The following is a 20195-nucleotide window of genomic DNA, read 5'->3' on the forward strand; positions in this document are numbered from 1 at the left end:
AATATTCTTACAAAATATCAACTATGTTTTGTACTTTATAGTTATTTTTTAAGAACTTGTTATCAATTTCCATGTTTCATTAACAAACATATAATTGATGTATAAATTGCTTGAGCTGATACTTTCTTTGATGACTACATGTTATTTGTCATGTACCTGTAGTACTTAGTGCATTGAATTTTCTCCACAAAAGTTTGTTGCATAGCTTGAATTTTGTATCTTCCTTTATGGATGTTTGAGTTACAAGAATTGTGTTTCCAAATGAGTTGAAGAATTTTCACATGTCAGAGAGGTTGTCAGAACTAAAGTTAAAAAATTTTTTTGTTGCTGAAAATCTTTGTTAGGTTTAGGCTCTTCAATTTTTAAATGTAGTTGATTTTAATTAAAGTTTAAAGAGAAAAAGAAACCATTGGAAAGATATTGGAACTAAATAATTCACTTCTGGTGAATAGGGAGTTTGCAGTTTGAGTTAATGGTATTCATTACACTAATTAAAAGCAGTGAGCCATTTTGCCCTTATTTTCCCAACCAGTGTTTTCAGTAATGGGGGGATGGGGTGGTTGGCATTTGATGTTTTATGTATTTACTGATGGGCTGCTTTGACTTCTTCCTTAAATTGACAACCACTTGAAAGGAATTTATCAGACAAAAGAACAACTTTTCTAGAGCTGGACCATTTATTCCAAGTTTGGGCAGTGAAAAGACAATTGAGTAGCTTTTACTGCCACCAGCTGTGCTATGGTTATTTGAACAAATAGAAGACTAAAAGAATTGTACAATCTCTTTATATACAGCATTATACAAAATCTGGATTCTTTTGCCTATTAAATATTGCATTTGTAGTTGAAAAACTTATAATTACTTAGATTTCCATTGCTGTAATGAGTTTGCTGCCCTTTGAAAGCTCACGTAGGTCTATCAAAATTGAGTCTTGTAGAATTTGAGAAGGTGCTGCTGCAGGGTTTGCAGCAAATCATGATTATTTGTCTTGCAGATGGGCATCTGTATCTATAGCTATATCTAGCCGAAAGTAAACAGCTTGAAAACAAAAGATTGTCCTAACTGCTTTGAAAAATCACATTTCCTAATCAAGGAATTCCAGCGATTAATATCACTTGGCTACTCTAGGGCTTTGGAAAAAACGAGAAGTGGGTGTTTAAATGTTTTAAGAGATAATTTTCCAAGCAATTGAGCAGGTAGTTAAAAATACCTTGTTTTCATTTCCTTGCCTGAGAAAATCCTAAAGTCTAAAGGTTTAGAAGAGAGTGGAAGAAGTTATACTGAATAGAGCCTGAAGCGTATGCTCCAGACGTGAAATCCTCACACTTGCCAGTCTCCAGAGTTCATTGATCAGTACATGGAGTCATTGTGTTTGAAGTGTGAGTACGGGAACTGCACCATTCTGTTAACCTAAGTATGTAGTTTCTTGGAGATTATTGGTGTACTCATTGATTTTTATAACTTATTACTATTGGAGTGAGAAGGTATCTTGAGTTTGATAGAGGTGGGCAGACTACAGGAAAGGGTAGGTCAGGGTTTCTCAACCTCAGCACCTTTTTAATTGACCTTTTGGACTGGATAATTCCTTGCTGTGGGGGCCTGTCCTGTGCACTGCAGGGGGTTTAGCAGCATCTCCGCCATCTACCCACTAAATGCCAATAGTGCCCTCCCCACATGTTGTGACAACCAAAACTGTCTCCAAGCATTGCCAGATGTCCCCTGTGGAGCAAAGTCATCCCAGCTGAGAACCACTGTGCTAGATAGAGGGCTCCTGGCAAGTGATATTGGTTCTTACTCATCTCTGTATCCTCAGTACTTATCAAGGTGCCTGGCATAGAGTTGGACCTCAGTAAAGGTTTGCATAAATTTTTAAAAAGATAACTTAGAGAAGAAAGGTAACTTATTTTACTATCACCTTCTCTGCCATTGATTTCCCACATTATTAGTAGAATAGCATAGAATAAAAAGGCTCAATGCTGCATTATTTATAAAGAGCAAAAAGAAAAAATCAGAAAAATATCTGAATGCCTACTAATGTAGAAAATGGCCAAGTTAATATGGTGCATTTCTGCTGTGGAATATTACACATTCATAAAATAGGTTACCTAGCAAACTTTTAAAATAATATTATTTTTGTAAAAAGTAGGTTATAAAGTTAAAGAATGATTTCTGTATATATATATATATATATATATATATATATAATTTTTAGGTGAAAAAACAACAGGATAAATGCTAAATTATTAGTCTTGGTTGCTTCTCGCATTATGATTAGATTCTCTGTACACCTCCTGAGTCATTATTTACAAGATGCCTTCTTTTTCTTTGGTCTTTAGAAAATCTAAATGAAAGGAATAGAAAACCAGCTAAGTCTGAGTGGATTTTATGTAGTCATTTGAAATGGCATTTTCTTCATTTTTTAAAGAAAAGCTAAGAATGAATTGCAAGCTCTACTTACTATTTCTGAAATTGTTACCCAAATTTTCCTATAATTATATTATTTGATTTTTGTTGTAACATTGTTATTTGGCAAGAACACATGTAGCATTAAAATTGATTTGGCATACTAAACATAACTGGGAAAAAATACCCAGTGTATTTCGTAACTATTGTATAGAAGTTCCTTAAAATGTAGAAGAAACAACTTATATGTAGTTTGTCTGAATTGCAAACATCCCTGTGTAATATTGATCATCTCTTACCATTATTCCTGTCAGTATTTTACAGTAAAATATTCTTGTAGAAACTATAATTAGGGGAGGAAATGTAGACGCTGCAAGTATACAATGTGTGACTTTTAAAAGAGTTACACATTCTCATTTGTTAGAGAGATTCACTTATGTGGCAATCTAGCTCCACGTATACTGTAGGTATAGATGTGTACATTTAAGTGAGATTGTACTGGAGCTATTTGTGGATTAATCCAAGCTCTCTTGTCGAAGGACCTTTTAGGTATTTGCATATTTCTTAGAAAGATCCACAGCTTAGAACATTCGGAGTTCCCAGTTCTGACTCCTCATCATCATGTTGAACCTGAAAGTTCATGTATTTCAGGCTGCCATATGTTTGAATAAGAAGTCAAAAATCAAACATTTGGCACTAGTTTCCCTCTTGCTTTCCTCTACCCAACTGTATAGACTAAGTTTGGATCCTAGAGGTGCTGTGATCTCACATTTCGTGCACCTCATGCCTTTCCCTCAGCCTGAACACTTTTTTCTCTCTAATTCTTAAGCTTACTTCAAGCCTTAGTTTGAACAGCACTTCCTCAAGATTCTCTCTTGGAACCCTAACTGTGCTCATAGCACCCCGTATGTCCCTTGTCACAGCACTTTAATACAGGGTGATGAGTCCCTTTTTTAATGTCTGTCTTCTCTAGGAGCCTGTAAGCTTCTGTGAAAGTAGAAATCAGGTACATTCCATTCACCACTTTAGTATCTAAGAAAGTGCCCAGCACATAGGTAAAATTTAATAAGTGTTTGATGAATCAGTGCATGCCTGAATGAAGAAGTCATAATTCCAGCCTCTTTAAGAGGAAAGAGTAAGATGCATCAGAGGCAATTCCCAAATAATGTAGAGTAGTACAGCATTTGCTCAACAATGAGAGGGCATCAAAGGCTCAGTTTTTCTTTTACTACCAAGAGTTTTGATTTGGATTATATGGAACTCTGGAAATGTGTGAATTTTAGTTGCACAATAAATTGTTATAGAATAGTAATATTCCAAACGTTTATTTTTTTGTATGATGAATTCTAGCTATACTAAGAATTGTAGTTTTCACGTTCGGATCAAAATTTCTCTGTTAAAAGAAACATTATTTTAAAATCTTAACAGTGTTGGATGAGTGCTTTTCCTCATCTGGAAAGTAACACATCTTTGAGTCTCCTGATTATATTTTAACCAGCTAAACGTATTAATCCTTTCTTGACAGGGACATAGTTAAGATTAAAATACATAATACATACATACATACACACACATATATACACACGTACATATGTTGTGTGTCATACTAAAACACCTTCAAGGAGTAAGAGTAATTTTTTTCTTTGATAAATAATACTAGACCCTTTATTGTGAGTCAGATTTTTAAAATGTTTGAATTTTTTCTCCCTTGGTTTTAGCTTTCTCTTCTTCATATTGTCTGAAAGGCAGCCTTCTGCAACATTTTCTTCTCCTCCTTAGACAGTTTGTTTTGAAATCATCTCTGAAATTTTGGGTAATTCTTGGCTGAATTTTTTTCATATGTTAATCTTAGATCAATTGAAGTTAAAACAAAATTATACCCAATAGTATGTTTATAGTTCACCATTATTATAGAATTTTACTTCTCACTTAAATGTCACAACATTTTATAGAGAAGGGGGTTAGTTTGCCATTCACTTATTCATAATCTATACACATATAAGGAGCACTAAATATATAATGAGATATGGATACAGGTATCAAGAAGATGTATTTCCATAATCAGAAGATACAATTGAAGATAACTCTAATGTTAGCCACAGAAATAAAAGGAATAAATGTAATAAAACGTACAAAATATCTTCATGTACGAAAATGATCTTTAATGAAAGTCATTTGAGAAGATTTAAGTAAATGGAAAGAGATACTGTTCTCATGGATTGGAATACTCAGTGTTGTTAATTCTCCCCAAAATGAGCTATGGATTCAATCAAATTCTAATCAAGACCCTAATGGAAGTTTTAATGGAATTTGACAAGCTAATTCTTAAATTTGTGTGGAAGAGTAAAGGGCTAAGGAGAGAAAAAATAATGCTGAATAAAAAGGACAAAGTAGGAAGAATGGCATTATAACATACCTAGACGTCTTATGAAATCATAATATTGTACATTGGACCAAATGTACAAGGCCAATTGGACAAGACTGGATAGCCCAGAAAGCACCAATTTATACATGGAAACTAGATATATGACAGAGGTGACATCATTGATCATCAAAGGGATGAGTTATTTAATAAATGGCACTGGGACAAAAAAGTTGAAATTGTATTCCTACCTCATAAAAGCACAAAAGCAATTCCAGATTAATTAAGGATTTACATTTGAAATGCAAATTGGAGAATATCTTTGTGACGTAGAGAATGAGAGAATTTTCTAAACAAAATACAAAAACGCACTAATCTCAAAGGAAGGGGTTGATAATTATCAGCAATAAGTATAAATATTAAATTTAAAATTTGTACAATGAAAGAGAAAAGAAATTAATCAAAGACCGGGGAAAGATATGTGTCACATAAATATGACAAAGGACTAGCATTCAGGATATCAAAAAAAAAAAAAGAAAAAGACAAAAACCCACTGGAAAACAAGACAAATAAGAATTCAATTCTACTCAGTTCTGATAAAGTGAAGTTCAAATGGCCACTAAAAGCCAAAATACGGATCAGGGAAATGCAAATTAACACTAAATACTGTTCAATTTCATACACCCATCAGACTGACAAAAAATTCACCAACACCAAGTGTTGGTGAGGATATGGAGCAGTATAAAATTTCACAATACTGGAGAGTATAAGTTAGTACCACTTAAGAGAGGCATGGGCTTCCCTGGAGGCGCAGTGGTTGAGAGTCCGCTTGCCAATGCAGGGGATGCGGGTTCGTGCCCCGGTCCGGGAAGATCCCACATGCCGCGGAGCGGCTGGGCCCGTGAGCCATGGCCGCTGAGCCTACGCGTCCGGAGCCTGTGCTCTGCAACGGGAGAGGCCACAACAGTGAGAAGCCTGTGTACCGCAAAAAAAAAAAATAAATAAAAAATAAAGTCATTTATTCGTACATACGTATTCAAGTTGTGTATTTCATAAGCGCCTAGCAATTCCAGTGGGAAGTATAATCCCAAAGAGATACACTTTCATTTTGTACACAAAGTTACATGTACAGGAATGTTTATTTCATCATTGTTTATAATACTGAAAAACTGGAATCAAACTATCTATCAATAGGAAATTGGATAAATGAGGTATTTTCATGCAATGGAATATTATGTGGCTTTAATAATGAACTAGACATATTATATACATGCATATATGTATTCATAATCACAGATGAGTCTCAAAAATATGTTTAGAGTGCTCTGTATTGTTTAGGGTTACATACATATGAAATAAAGTCAAAGGCATGTTTAAGAGTAATAAACACTAAATGCTTTATGAAACTAGAAATGGAATTAATGATAGGTAAGGTGTGTATATTGAATGGATAGCTCAGAGCAAAGTAGGATAAGGCAAGGGGGAGCTCACCCAATAGCAAGTATGAACCTTGGCACAATAATTCCTCTAACAATACGTTTTATTTTATTTATTTATTTATTTATTTTATTTTTTAAACATCTTTACTGGAGTATAATTGCTTTACAATGGTGTGTTTGTTTCTGCTTTATAACAAAGTGAATCAGCTCTACATATACATATATCCCCATATCTCTTCCCTCTTGTGTTTCCCTCCCTCCCACCCTCCCTATCCCACCCCTTCAGGTGGTCACAAAGCACTGAGCTGATCTCCCTGTGCTATGCGGCTGCTTCCCACTAGCTATCTATTTTACATTTGGTAGTATATATAAGTCCATGCCACTCTATCACTTTGTCCCAGCTTACCCTTCTCCCTCCCCATGTCCTCAAGTCCATTCTCTACATCTGCGTCTTTATTCCCGCCCTGCCCCTAGGTTCTTCATAACCTTTTTTTTTTTCTAGATTCCATATATATGTGTTAGCATACGGTATTTGTTTTTCTCTTTCTGACTTACTTCACTCTGTATGACAGACTCTAGGTCCATCCACCTCACTACAAAGAACTCAATTTCGTTTCCTTTTATGGCTGAGTAATATTCCATTGTATGTATGTGCCACATCTTCTTTATCTATTCATCTATCGATGGACACTTAGGTTGCTTCCATGTCCTGGCTATTGTAAATAGAGCTGCAATGAACACTGTGGTGCATGTGTGTTTTCAATTATGGTTTTCTCAGGGTATATGCCCAGTAGTGGGATTGCTGGGTCGTATGGTAGTTCTATTTTTAGTTTTTTAAGGAGCCTCCATACTGTTCTCCATAGTGGCTGTATCAATTTACATTCCCACCAACAGCGCAAGAGGGTTCCGTTTTCTCCACACCCTCTCCTGCATTTATTACAATACATTTTAAACTTCTACATGGAACCTTAGCAAAACACAGAATCCTCTCGTTGTGCAAATAGTGTTTTGAATTTCTTGGGTGATGCATTCAGCCTATATCAGCTTCTTCATATTATTTTAACATGTCTTTCTGTAATTGTTTTTTAAGTGTGGCACTTGAGTTTTCAGGACTGTTCTGAGTTGTAATTGATCACTGTACATGCATTTTGAATAGGGACATTTGTCTACTGACATTATGTCTACTGACATGCCATTTCTCAGCTTGACAAAGCACCTCTAGAGGGCATAGGTTTTAATAAGAGAGAATATATTATTATTTTTTTCCATAGAAAGTGGGTGGTGTTACATTTTATAATGAAATAATGAATAGTTGAAATGACAGCTTATCACCTTACATTTTTTATAAGCCAAATATAAAACTAGAAATAATGCTTATTAGTTTAGGCTTTATAATACTCACTTCAAGATAAATTCTAATAGGAGAATATTTACTAAATAAGTTTGCTTGTAGTCATAGTAAACAGTAACAAAAGTGGCTTCTTTGTCTTTTTCATCCAAATTTTTCTTTCTGTATCCTTTCCACTTTTCTTCATACTCTAAATTTCTTCTTGCATTCAATTGTATGAGCAAACTTACATTTTGAAACATGTAATTTTTGAAAACATGTAGTTTTTTATTACTCATTTTCAATTCATTTTGATACCATTATTCCTAGTTATTCAGTAATTATAGCACAGTTCTAAAAAAAATGGAGGTACAAAGATGAATGAATGCATTTTCTATAGATTCTGCCCTAGAGGAGGCCCAGTTTAGTGTGAGAACTAGACAAAACACTTCATAATGGCAAGATGTGAGCACTCAGGCAGAAGTAGGAATGATGGCAGGTCGCGTTGAAGAAACAGCAGCAAGCTCTGTTTGAGTGGGAGACAGTAGGCAGGGGACAAAGACAGCTGGTCCAAAACAGTGAGTGTGAGCTTGCTAGCAAAAAAGGATGGGAGAAGTGGTTGATAGGTGGAGCATCAACTGCAGATGAGTAGAAGAGTGAAAGGTCTTGGCCAGTTGAAAGAAAAATGAGAAGTGCCATGTACGTGGAGTAGTGGGTGTTGGGAGAAAGTGACAGATGAAACTGGAGAAGTGGAATTTTCATTAGTACATAGGATTTATAGTTCTTTTCTTCCATTTTGATCATTTCTGCCTGGTTCTAATATCTTGTCTTACACCACCCCTCACCCCCAAACATTTCTCAGTCATTTGAACAGACTCACTGGTGGTTAATTTTCCTACTTCATTTTCTCCTTTCCTTAGAACTCCTCTCCACTGTCTTGGTCATTTCCAAATACAGGAATTCATTTCAGTTACTTAATTCAAAAGATTTTATTAAAACATCTTACCTTCGGTTCAACTAAATGGTTAGCCAATTTACTAATTAAAAGGAAACTTTTTATATAGTTCAACATGTTAACAATTTAAATCAAATTGATTAATTCATCTTCTTGCTTGGTTAATTTAACCATTCTAGAGGGGAGTTTAGTAAAGAAAATTTTGTGATGTGTAAATTCATGGAACTAGTTGACTTTAGTCCTTTTCCAGGTCTATGTCACTGCACTTGCTTCATCCTACAATCAGGAAGGAGCATCATCTTGAACTTTTCTTTGAAAAGTTCTCCTTTGAAGGATTCTAATGATCACTTAACCAGCCATTTCCCATTTCTGGATATTTTGGTAAATTTTCAGAGCATTTAGAAATCATACGCCATTTCAGTTTCAGGAAATTATCCTTTTATTTCAGAATTCTGTGATCTGTGAAATGGGTATTCAGTTGCTTAAAACACTTCAATTGTTAGTTTTATGTCCAGAATGTTTGCCCTAAACAGTTCAAAGCTAAGTCTTGTTTGTTTGCATTTATAAAAAAAAAACTTTGAATGGACTGCTTTATTAAAATAATGGAAGAACTTGGTAGAGGAAGAACTCCCAGGGAAGAGGTTAAATAATATAAATAGCTCTGCTGAGAATGCAACAAAGTTCTCTATTGTGTTGTTACCACAGCAACACCAATAATTCAAAACAAGGAAATGGAGTCTCATGTTTAATATAATACAGACCTTTCCCTAGAACCTCTGTGGTCTAGGGTTTTTCAAGGATTGGAATGTTTATCTACATATGTCTAAATTTAGATATGCCCTTTATGTAATGTGGTAAAAGAGAAGTACTTAAATTCTATAGGATACAGTTATTTCTTTAACATTTTTTAAAATTGACTTTAGAACATCAGGAATTTTCCTTGGGCATTGTGAATATGTGCTTATGGAGAAAGACATAATCTTTTGTGCATTTCACATACTATTTTAAAAGGTCACTTTGAAAGGTATGAAAGAGGTGTTTGGTAATTCAAGAAAGAAAAATGATTTTTTTTTCTATTGAATGTTTAACCACTGTAACAAGAGCTGCCTCTGCTATGGAAGTAGATATTCTATTCTGAAAGTCCAAATCTGGAACTCAAAAACATGGATGTGGAATTTTGGGAGTTTTAAAATAAACTTTGTCATTTTAGAAATAAATTAGAAAAATATTGAACTCCAATCTCAGGCATGTATAAAATTTAACTCACCATTCAATAAAGCACAACTAAACTGCAACAACAAAAAAAAGAGAGAAATTGTCAGTGTAAAAACATAACATACTTTTTCCTAAACGTATTTGACCCAGCATAGTCTAGATAGAGACCTTCTTTGGACTTTAAAATTTTGTTCTTCTGGGGCTTCCCTGGTGGCGCAGTGGTTGAGAGTCTGCCTGCCGATGCAGGGGACACGGGTTCGTGCCCCAGTCCAGGAAGAGCCCACATGCCGCGGAGCGGCTGGGCCTGTGAGCCATGGCCGCTGAGCCTGCGCGTCCGGAGCCTGTGCTCCGCAACGGGAGAGGCCACGGCAGTGAGAGGCCCGTGTACTGCAAAAAAAAAAAAAAAAAAAAAATTTTGTTCTTCTTTGTTAGTTACTTTGCCTTGCTGCCTGCCTGCCTGGCTTTCACACCACCAATTTTTACCCTTGTTCTTACTAAAAAGTAGGCATGTAGACAATTTTGATTGTTATAATTATAAATGAAATGATGAGGGAAATTTTCATGCTCTGATCTTTTCTACCCAGTTACTTCATCATGAGGTTGATGCCAAATATATATCCAGTATGTGTGTATGTTCACATTTCACCCATTTAATAAGGACAGTTGTTGCCTAGAAACTAGTTTTCTCAAAGGCTTAATTCATGTACTATGTGTAAATTGGTCAAATATTATTTCTTGCATGAAACTTTTATTAAGGAATTATGACTTCATTTTTCACTTATCTCTTCCGCCCAGTGGTGAAAGGGGAATTCTGAGTATTGAAGGGGAATTCTCAGAGGTTCAGGAGAATAATTGTGAATCAGCCTTTAAAATGATTGAAAGGTTAGAAGGGAAATAAAAATCAAATGAAAATGTATTCATCCATTCAGCAAATATTTGTTAAGGAACTACCTCTGTCAGATATGTTTCTAGGCACTGGAGATAAAGTATTGAAAAAGACAGACTAGCCTCATGAAACTTACATATAATAAATATTTAAAGAAGGGATTTGGATAATAAAATAACCTATTGGGATTTTCTAATACTGTTATGACTCTTTCCATTCAATCATTCATTCATGCAGTATTTGCTCATGAGCAGATCAAAAATTTTGTTATGTACTCTAATCTCCCTTTCTTCATCCAATTTTAGTTTTCCAATTTTTCAAAAGGAATAACATTTTAAAAATTAAGTGGACTTCACATGTCACTTGAAAACAGTCAGGATTATCCATTTCAGGCCTTTGTTTTATTTTGCCATTCCCATCTGGACCTTATTGATACTTTACTTTCAGGAAGATATGCCTGAGGAAGACCAAATTTGAGGTTCTAGATGGAACAGAGCTTTGTCTGTGAGTCTGAAACAGGATCAGGCAATGATATATGTTTCATGAAGGATAATGAACTTTTTAAATGGTGGCCGTGCATTTTGTGTTATTAGAAAGCATCATAACTATTCACTGACTTCTATTAATAGATTTTTCTTAAGATGAGGAAAATATTGCATGGGTTTTGTGGCCATTCTTCTTGTTCAGACTTACGCTTTGTGGAGCATGCTTTTATTGTTACTCTATTTGAGAGAGAGGCTGACAAAGGCTTCCATAACTTCCAGTCTTCAAATGATGAAAACTGAGCACCTGGTGAAGGATTTCAGGAAACCACTTACTTAATTGACTCTCTTTTCAAGTAAAATGTATTTCAAAGGATAATAGCCTAAGATTTGACTCCAAAGCTTCAGTGGAGATGAGAAATTCTTCTGGCTGAACTGTATAGCTAATGTTCAATTACCTTAGCTTCTATTGAACTATATTCTAAACACCTTCCTTTGTAACCATCACCTTGTGCAGAAGTCTGTATTTTTAGCCTTTAAGCAGAGCTCAAGCACTGTATTTAGACATCTGACTTGAAGACTAAAATTTGCTCAGTGAGCAGAACAAATGTTCAGAAAATAACATTTCAAGGTTAGAGTTAGTGTCCTGAATAAAATTCCTTTTCTTTTTTTTCTCCCTATTGAATATAATATAAATAATGTACCCTGACTGGCTTTCAAGATTAAAAAATCAGAGAATAACAGTGAACTTGGAGAGGGAAGAAGGAGTAATTAAAAATTGAAGGGGCTACTGTTGAACAATTGTTTCCCTGAATCTAAGTACATGTTTTATTCCTGATTCAATAGGATTATGAATCCTAAAAGGCTTTTAAAAACTGTATAGTAAAGCTTCTAGAAAAAGGGCCAAAATGAGCCTATAGCCACCTTAAAAATATTGAAAGAACACACACATACACACACAATGAAGAGGCATTATAATATCCCTCTCAGAATGGGGAGGAGAAAACTATTTAAATATTGTTTTTGACTAGTTATAGTAATTGTAGGTTTCAATTTTTGGCCATTTACAATGTGCTAGTCATGGCCTGAGGCTTTTATGTAATTGACCTTATTGAATATTCACAGCAATTCTATGAAATAGGCATTATAAGCCCCATTTTGTAAATGAGAAAATAAAAGCCAGAGTGTTTCATAACATTCCTAAGACAATATAGTTAGTGAGTAATAGTATGTTATGGATATTTCTCAGGAAAATCCCGAAATGGTGGCCAAGGCTCCCTCGTGTTGAGAAATGAAAATATTTCACTTCTTATGGGAATAGATGAGAGTGATACATCATGATTATTATTCTTAAACAAGACATTGCAAGGTCCCAGGACCCCTTCCAAAAAGGGAAGTCACATATTTGCACTGAGGGAAAGGGATTATCACTTGGTGAAAACTTCTTGAAGAATTCAATTCACTTGGATTGTATGTGACTTGATGAGAAACTTATCCCTTTATATCCCACAAGGCAAAAGGATGTTGTAACTGCATTGCACAGTGGGTCTATAAATCGGCCTGGGCACTCCCTCTTCTTTGTTGCCTGGTTGAGGGCATGTCTTCACTTAGTGTAGCCCAGTCTCCTTGTGAACAGCACCAGGACTGTTTAAATGATCAAATTTTCTCACCCTTGGAATTAGAGCTGAAAGAATTGTTGGAAATTCTGGATAATTTTTAGGCACTACTTTTAGAAAGGAATAAAGAACATGTGAAACCCTTTGACCTTTTTCTGATCCTTGGTGTCCAGATGCTCAAAATACATTTCGATGCAGCATAGGGAGACATTTCATAGTAGGGCATAGTAAGGAGAGAGAGAGAGTAAATCAAAGGTGAGTTAGAGATTTAGTTTTAAACTGGGTGGAATACCAAGTGTGTGTAGCAGAAAGTATAACAGCTGACTGTTATTTGGTGAAATGATTATCTTTCTTCTTTGCAGAATGGATTGTCAGTACACATCACGTAAATGATATCTTAATTCTTTATTTACAGTTCCAAAGGATAGCACTAAATTTTTATGTGAACTATGTTGTATTGCTGTAAAACAGAGATTTTTAAGTACTAAGATATAATTCCATTTAGTCACTGAGTCAGACTTTTTTCAGAACTTTTGGAGGTTATCACCATTATTTATTGATGGGAACATTCAGCCTGGGGGATTAAATGATTTGTTCAAAGGGAAACAGTAGTAAATGGCAGGATTAGCCATATAATACTTTGAATTTTGGAAAAGTATTAAAAACAAATCCAAACAAATCTCTCAATTCCCACCTTTGTGGAGTATTCCACCTACCCCTCCACCATCCCAGGCAAAATGAGGAGGCAGAAAACCATTACTGTGGGAGTTAGACAGATACCTGTTCAAACTCTGCCTCATGTCACTCACTATACAGCTTGGCCAATTTATCCAACCTTTGTTTTCTTAAGTGCTACTATGATCTTATGAACACAAATAGAAAGAATTCTGGGAAGCTGCCACTTAGCTATTAAATATTTTTGCACTGTAGGATTATGAGGCAGTTCTTACTATCGTCCTCATATACTTTTTGTATTATTTAATTTTGTGATCAAATTGTTATTTGTCGAACAGTTAAAACTTTCCCGCTTTAAAGTAAAAAATAATTTTGAATTTTATTTAGTATTTAGAAATAATAAGATGTCAATTTACACACACACACACACACACACACACACACACACACACACACACACACACACATTACTCCTATTTCATATGTTTAGATCTTGTGTCCTGACTCCTGGTTTGGAAAAGATGGCCACTGTTATATATTCAATTGCATAGTTTTTCCAATTATTTATTAGGTCTTATTTAATCTTTCACTATAGTCACTGTAGAGGAGTAAAGCATGTTTATTTCCCATTTTTAATCTCCTAATTTCATGATCCTCAGGATTTTGTTCTTTAAGTTGTCTGTAATTTTAAGACTACCATAGTAGGTGAACTGTCTGGATTCCAAAAGAAACCTCTCTCTATAGAGCTGGACATTGGCACTACAGAATTATCTGTAGTCAATTCTGGTCCTCCATTTACCAAATATGAAGACTTAGTCAATTTACTTAGTCTTTGGGTAAATTAGTCTCTTCATCTGTAAAATAAATGTAAGAAAACTGAACCCTCAGGATTGTGATAATTAAATGAGTTAAAAATTTCAAGCATCTGGTATTATGGAGACTAGATAAAGATAAATTACTTTCTCTTTCACTTGGTTTAAATCTAGTACTCAGTATTGCTGTTGTCCCAGGTAAAATTTTGCTTATTAGTTTTGTGATAAATTGGATGTGAATTTTAGCAGTCTGCTAATTTTAAGAGTAATTGAATCTCTTGTGGAGTTACTAGAAAGATGACCAGCTGGCAATCTTTTCTTCACTAACGTGAGGCTGATTTCAGCCTAAATATTCTGCCTTGTCAGGCGGCCTTTACTTTATCAAGGGAGAAAATAAAAATCCACAAAGCTAAAGTAACAATAAAATAAAATTGGTCCAAAAGATCAATTAAAGGGCACTGTGATACATAAGATTCTAGCACTCATGAAAAGTACAAATATTTTTGCAAATATTTTTGATGTCTTCAGATATATTTATTTTTTGCCCTAGTGTTCAAAGTAGAAAACTTGCTTTTAAAAAAAGGTAAAAAGAAGAATATAAATTTTATCTATAATCATACCATTCAGAGATAATCCTTCTTCACATTTTGGGCTTTTAAAAAAATTCTGTTTTCTATCTAATATGTGGATACATTTTACATGTGAAGTCTGAAGGTGTGAGTGGTGTGTGTGTTTGTGTTCCAAGATATGAATAATAATACATACATGTTTTTGTATCTTTTTTTCCTTACTTAACATTGTATTATGAACGTTTTTAGTATCATTAAATATTTTTAATGTCATGATTTATAGAAGTTGTATCATAATCCAACCTATAATTATACCATGATTTCCTTTATTATTCCCCTTATATTAAGGATATAGATGGTTTGCAGTTGTTCAAATTTTAAAATAAGTGTGATAGACATTCACTTACATAAATCCACATCTTTAATTTTTTTTCTTCAGAAATGATTCCTAGAAATATAGTCACTCTCAAAGAGTGTGACTTTTAAAAAGATTCTTGATATACTGTGACTGTTTTTTTTTCCAGGAAAGATGTACCAATTTACACTCTCATCAGTAGTATACGAGAGTCCTTTTCACATCATATGCTGTCATCATCATGCATTAGCATCAATTGATAGTTAAAAACGTTAATCTTTAATAATTTGCATTTATTTGATTACTAGTGAAGTTGAATACTATATGTTATATTATTGAGGAAGACACACACACACACACACAGACCCGAGGATGGTTTCCCTTTCTTTTTAGCAAGTATTAGATATGTTGTATTCTTATGGCAATTATAAAAATTATTTGAATATATGTCAATAAGCAAAATCTTGGCTGAAAATAATCACTTTAGCAGCAAGTTTAATCAAATGCTTAAAGCATTTAAAAGAGACTACATTTGGGATGCTTCCCTCAGAAAGATGTGTTGCATGATACTAGGCTTATGAGATAGCTTTTCATATTTCCTTTTATGCTGGGCAATTGGTAATTTTGTTGTGTTTACCCTGGGTTCCCCAAAAATGTTGAACTAGCAACTTTTGAACCTGCAGACATCTGCTTTTGTCATCGAAATTGAAAGATATAACTGAAAGGAAAGATTTACTTCACAAACTGTATAGTCTTCTGATTCTGAAGAATTGAAATGAATAAACTTGAAAACATGTTTAAGGACTGAAGCTTCAGTAAACGTAGAGCTTAAGACTGGAGAAAGGGTGAATTTGCTTTCAAAGTAAGCACCAGTAGGACTGTGCTCCCTAACAGAAAATGAGGTAACAGCTCCAAAATTATATCATCACTTCCACACCAATTACTATGATTCTAACACTTACTTTCTGTACAGTCACTGATACATTTTTATAATTTGCAAAAAATCAGTAGTAATTGCAGAATTTTTAGGGTGTATAGAGCATGCTTTAAATGGTCTTATTAGGTATGATTTTTAAAAAGACGTTAGCTTATTTTTCCAGGATGTCAATCTTGATGCCCAGGAGGATCAGCTTTGAAACATTTCTAGTTAAATAAGTCTAATTTGGGGGAAAATAAGTTGCACAGGCTCAGCGGCCATGGCTCACGGGCCTAGCCACTCCGCGGCATGTGGGATCTTCCCAGACCGGGGCACGAACCCGTGTCGCCTGCATTGGCAGGCGGACTCTCAACCACTGCGCCACCAGGGAAGCCCGAAAATAAGTTTTTAAAGGAGTAAAATGTGATCCAAGTCTTCAGCAGACTGAAGGATAAGACTGGCTTATAAAGAAGAGAGGTCTTATAAGGTATTTCTTAAGCCTTAGAGGAAATTAATAAAATAATTTTATTGAATTCAAACATGACTCAGCTTCTAATATTAATTTTGTAAATAGGGAATAGCTTATTAAATTATTAAAGACCATTTTAAAGGTTAAATTATTATTTAGCTCATAGGGAAATTTATTTTTTACCTCTTTTAAAGCCCTAGATCAATACACAATTATTTAAGTGCTTTCTGTGTTATTCATTCAGTCTTAAATCCTGCCTGTGTGAGCTCTGGCTATCTAATAAAGGAGATAAAATAATGACCTATATATCTGGAACACAAGGTAATGAATCCTATTACTTGGGTACATCCCTCTTCTGATTTGCAGACAGCTTAATTTTTACATCTGATCTTTAGCTGGTGCTCGAGATGGAGCAGAATTGAGTATTTGAGAGATACTTCATTTGTTTATGCATTTCAACTGTGGTCCTTTATGAATATCTTCAAAGAGTTTTCATAGTTACTTTCCTCTGATTTTTTTAAAAATTAAAAACTCTCTAGCACTTGTTTCTTACTGTAAAACCTTAGTTCACTTTGGGAAAATTAGAAAATACTGAAGAGTTAAATAGAAAAAAAAACCATATTCATGGAGAATTCCTGTTAACACATTGGCAGCTACTCCAGAGTCTATTCTATATCATTCATCTATGAATGTTTTTACAAGATGAGACCAAAGTCTTGGTCACCTGCATGTTACACTGAATATCATATCTTTGAAAATATGTATTTTGTAAATGTCATTATAGGGTTTTTTATTGAGCAACTAATACCTAAGGCAGAGATCATGTCAGCCTGCAGACAAATTTTATGTAATCTGAAGGGTGTTTGCCAGTCTTTTGAAAAAGGAGATTTCACATAAAAATCCAGTTATTTATTTTCTCTTGAAAAATGGGGGGCTTCCCTGGTGGCGCAGTGGTTGAGAGTCCGCCTGCCGATGCAGGGGACATGGGTTCGTGCCCCGGTCCGGGAAGATCCCACATGCTGCGGAGCAGCTGGCCCCGTGAGCCATGGCCGCTGAGCCTGCGCGTCCTGAGCCTGTGCTTCGCAACGGGAGAGGCCACAACAGTGAGAGGCCTGCGTACTGCAAAAAAAAAAAAAAAAGAAAGGAAAAAAAAAAAAAGAAAAATGGGAAGCCCTGCAGTGCTCAAAATCTGCTTGCCCAAAGTTAGTAGGAGCCAGATAGGGCTGCTGATGGTTCTTGGGTGACAGAATTTTGTACATTGCAATCTTTTGGAGTTGGATCAACAGATAAAAAGTATTTTATTTCGTTAAAACGTGTCTTACGTCCTGTAGTTTCTTCTCATTTATTGCAGACATTTTCACCTAGAAAACTGTTTATAGCTTCCTCAGAGGACATTAAATTTTCCCTCATCCAGAGGCACATATCTACCACTTTGTCATGTGTTTTAATTGCTAAACTCCAGAGGAAGAGAATCATCCGGGCCAGGCCCTCACATTGTGGAAGTATCTATATCCGGTAGACTGGCTCCATTCCAGACAGAATAATTTATCAACAAATGAAACACCAGCTACTTCCCACACGTCCTCTGACTGCATTAAAAATCACTCCCTTTCCCACCCAACTGATGGAGTTTGCGTAGAGTATGGAGCTGACATACATTCTCTCTTCTCCTCCTCTTCATTTTGTTGAATCACTGGTTTCTGTCATCTGTTAGGTTTCTTATTAATACTAATAAAATGTTCATTCAGTAACTGTCTCATGTCTATGAACTAGATATCATCACTGTCTTTCCCCTCAAGTTATGCTGTTTTTATGAAGTCGTGCTGTAGCAGGGAAGTAAGCTGGAAAACTGATTTTGTGTCTGTAGCATCAGGTACTATTTAACCAGTGGGAGGGACTGATAAAATTAGTAAGTTGACTAACCACTTCCCTTCCTTGTGGTTCTTTAATATTATAACGGATACAGAAAAGTTCAGAAGGACTGGGCTAGTTTTCGAAACCACAGCACACTTTGGCAAAGAGGGAATGCACAACAGAACGGGTAAGTTTCTTTCTTTTAATCTCTTAAGAGAACTGTGAAAAGGATATTGGGGTGGAAGTTTTAAAGTTTGATTACACAAATAGTCTTTAGTAATTTCTGTGGAAAGATAAACCTGTTAGGAGGAGGGAAGCAAAAGGTTTTCCAATCAGCAGCCGTAGCTCTAACAACAACAGACATTCAAGTGAGCAAGATTCAACTCCAGGAAAGTCTTTATTGTTCCAGATAGACAAGACTAAAATATTCTGAGGGGAGGATTCTTGTATTCATAAAATTTTTGACAAGTAAGTTCCTGCACCCTCAGTTCTTGAAATTCAGACTTTGGAATTGTCAGCAGAGGCATTGACTTACTGAGCTCAAATGTCCTTCTGGATCCTGTAATAGCTTAAGATCTTAGGTTATCTTCTCTGTGGTTGAAATGTTTATTGCTTTTAACTTTTTATTTTGGTAAATCTCAAGCACAAACAAAAGTAGAGTGAACAGTGTATAGATACCCCTTGCACCTATCACAGAGCTTAAAGAGTTATGAAGTCAGCACCCATGCTGTTTCATCCACACCTCTGTGGCACTTTAGTCTAGCTGAATTGCAATATTTGAAATGTGCCATTGTGAACATTAAATGAAAGAGGCAGAGAATCTCCTGAAGGCTTATACCAGTTCAGTAATGTAAGTTTTAGAGAAATATTTTTATAGAAAATTCAATTATGAGTCAGAGAAAGCAAAACCAATTTTCCAGTGGCTGCTTTACCAGTGGGATTGGGAGTAGAGGATAGTAGTTCAGATCATGGACTCTGGAGCTAGACTGTTTGGGGTTCAAATTTTGGTTCCATTGCAATTCAGTGTCCTTGTGGAAGTTTCACAATGTTCTTAATGCCCTGGTTGGTTTCCTCACCTGACAAATGAAGATAATAGTAGAACTGATCTTTTCAGGTTAGAAAACAATGAGACAGTGCCTGTAAAGACTTTGCAACTTGCTGAGAGCAGAGAGTGCTCATTGTAGGTTAATCCCACAGCTGTTTGCTGAAATTATTAGAGGGACAGTAGGAATGAGATTCATTCAAATAGGAAGCAAACGCATGCTTGAGTATACTTGGTTGTCTTCTGACCATTGTTTTTCTCCTGGTTATTTGACGATGTGAGGCTAAGAAAAAACTCCACTGAGATGTCTTTCTAGCTCCTGCGTCCAGAAAACTCTTCCCCACCAACCCTGAATTAGTTCTGTCTGAAAATAAGATCAAAGCTGGTCTTGTCCGTCCTCTCACTTTGAAGATGAGGGAGTAGAAATTTGTCTAAGCTTGCAGAGCAAGGAGTAGTCGATCTGAGGGAAGAGTCATGGGCTTCTCTAATCCCTGAAATGGGGTGTGTTGTAGTTCGGTTTAGGCAGCCCTGCTGAGCCTGGGAGGCTGCCTCACATCTGAGCTCATGTCCTTTCCTCTCAGAGACAGAGCTCTCCATGCTTGACTCCACCTTCCAAGGCCACAAGCTGCCCAGATACTGTTTTCATTAGTAATGAAGATGGAGAAATTCTAAAGATGGCAACAAATGAGAAGTGAGGACCTTCCCTACTCTGTTCCTTCTCCATAATATTAATACAGATACTGATGGCTGCTATTTATTTATTTTATTTATTTTTGGCTGCATTGGGTCTTTGTTGCTGAGTGCGGCCTTTCTCTAGT

The 20195-nt window shown here is 35.5% G+C and overlaps 1 protein-coding gene across 8 annotated transcripts in view; it reads left to right on the plus strand.

Annotated features, from left to right (window-relative positions):
- The window catches only part of HDAC9 (histone deacetylase 9), a 547926-nt gene that overhangs the window by 107222 nt on the left and 420509 nt on the right, over positions 1–20195 (plus strand). The window contains exon 1 of one of the 8 annotated variants that reach the window (XM_049714594.1): positions 18445–18522. The exons of the other annotated variants lie outside the window; for them this stretch is intronic. Within the exon in view, the coding sequence (XP_049570551.1) occupies positions 18507–18522 (16 nt within the window). The 5' untranslated portion in view covers positions 18445–18506. Of the gene's footprint in view, positions 1–18444; positions 18523–20195 lie in introns of those variants that run through there. 8 annotated transcript variants of the gene reach the window in all.

The sequence above is a fragment of the Orcinus orca genome, chromosome 9 (assembly GCF_937001465.1).
Source record: "Orcinus orca chromosome 9, mOrcOrc1.1, whole genome shotgun sequence".
Taxonomy (NCBI): Eukaryota; Metazoa; Chordata; class Mammalia; order Artiodactyla; family Delphinidae; genus Orcinus; species Orcinus orca.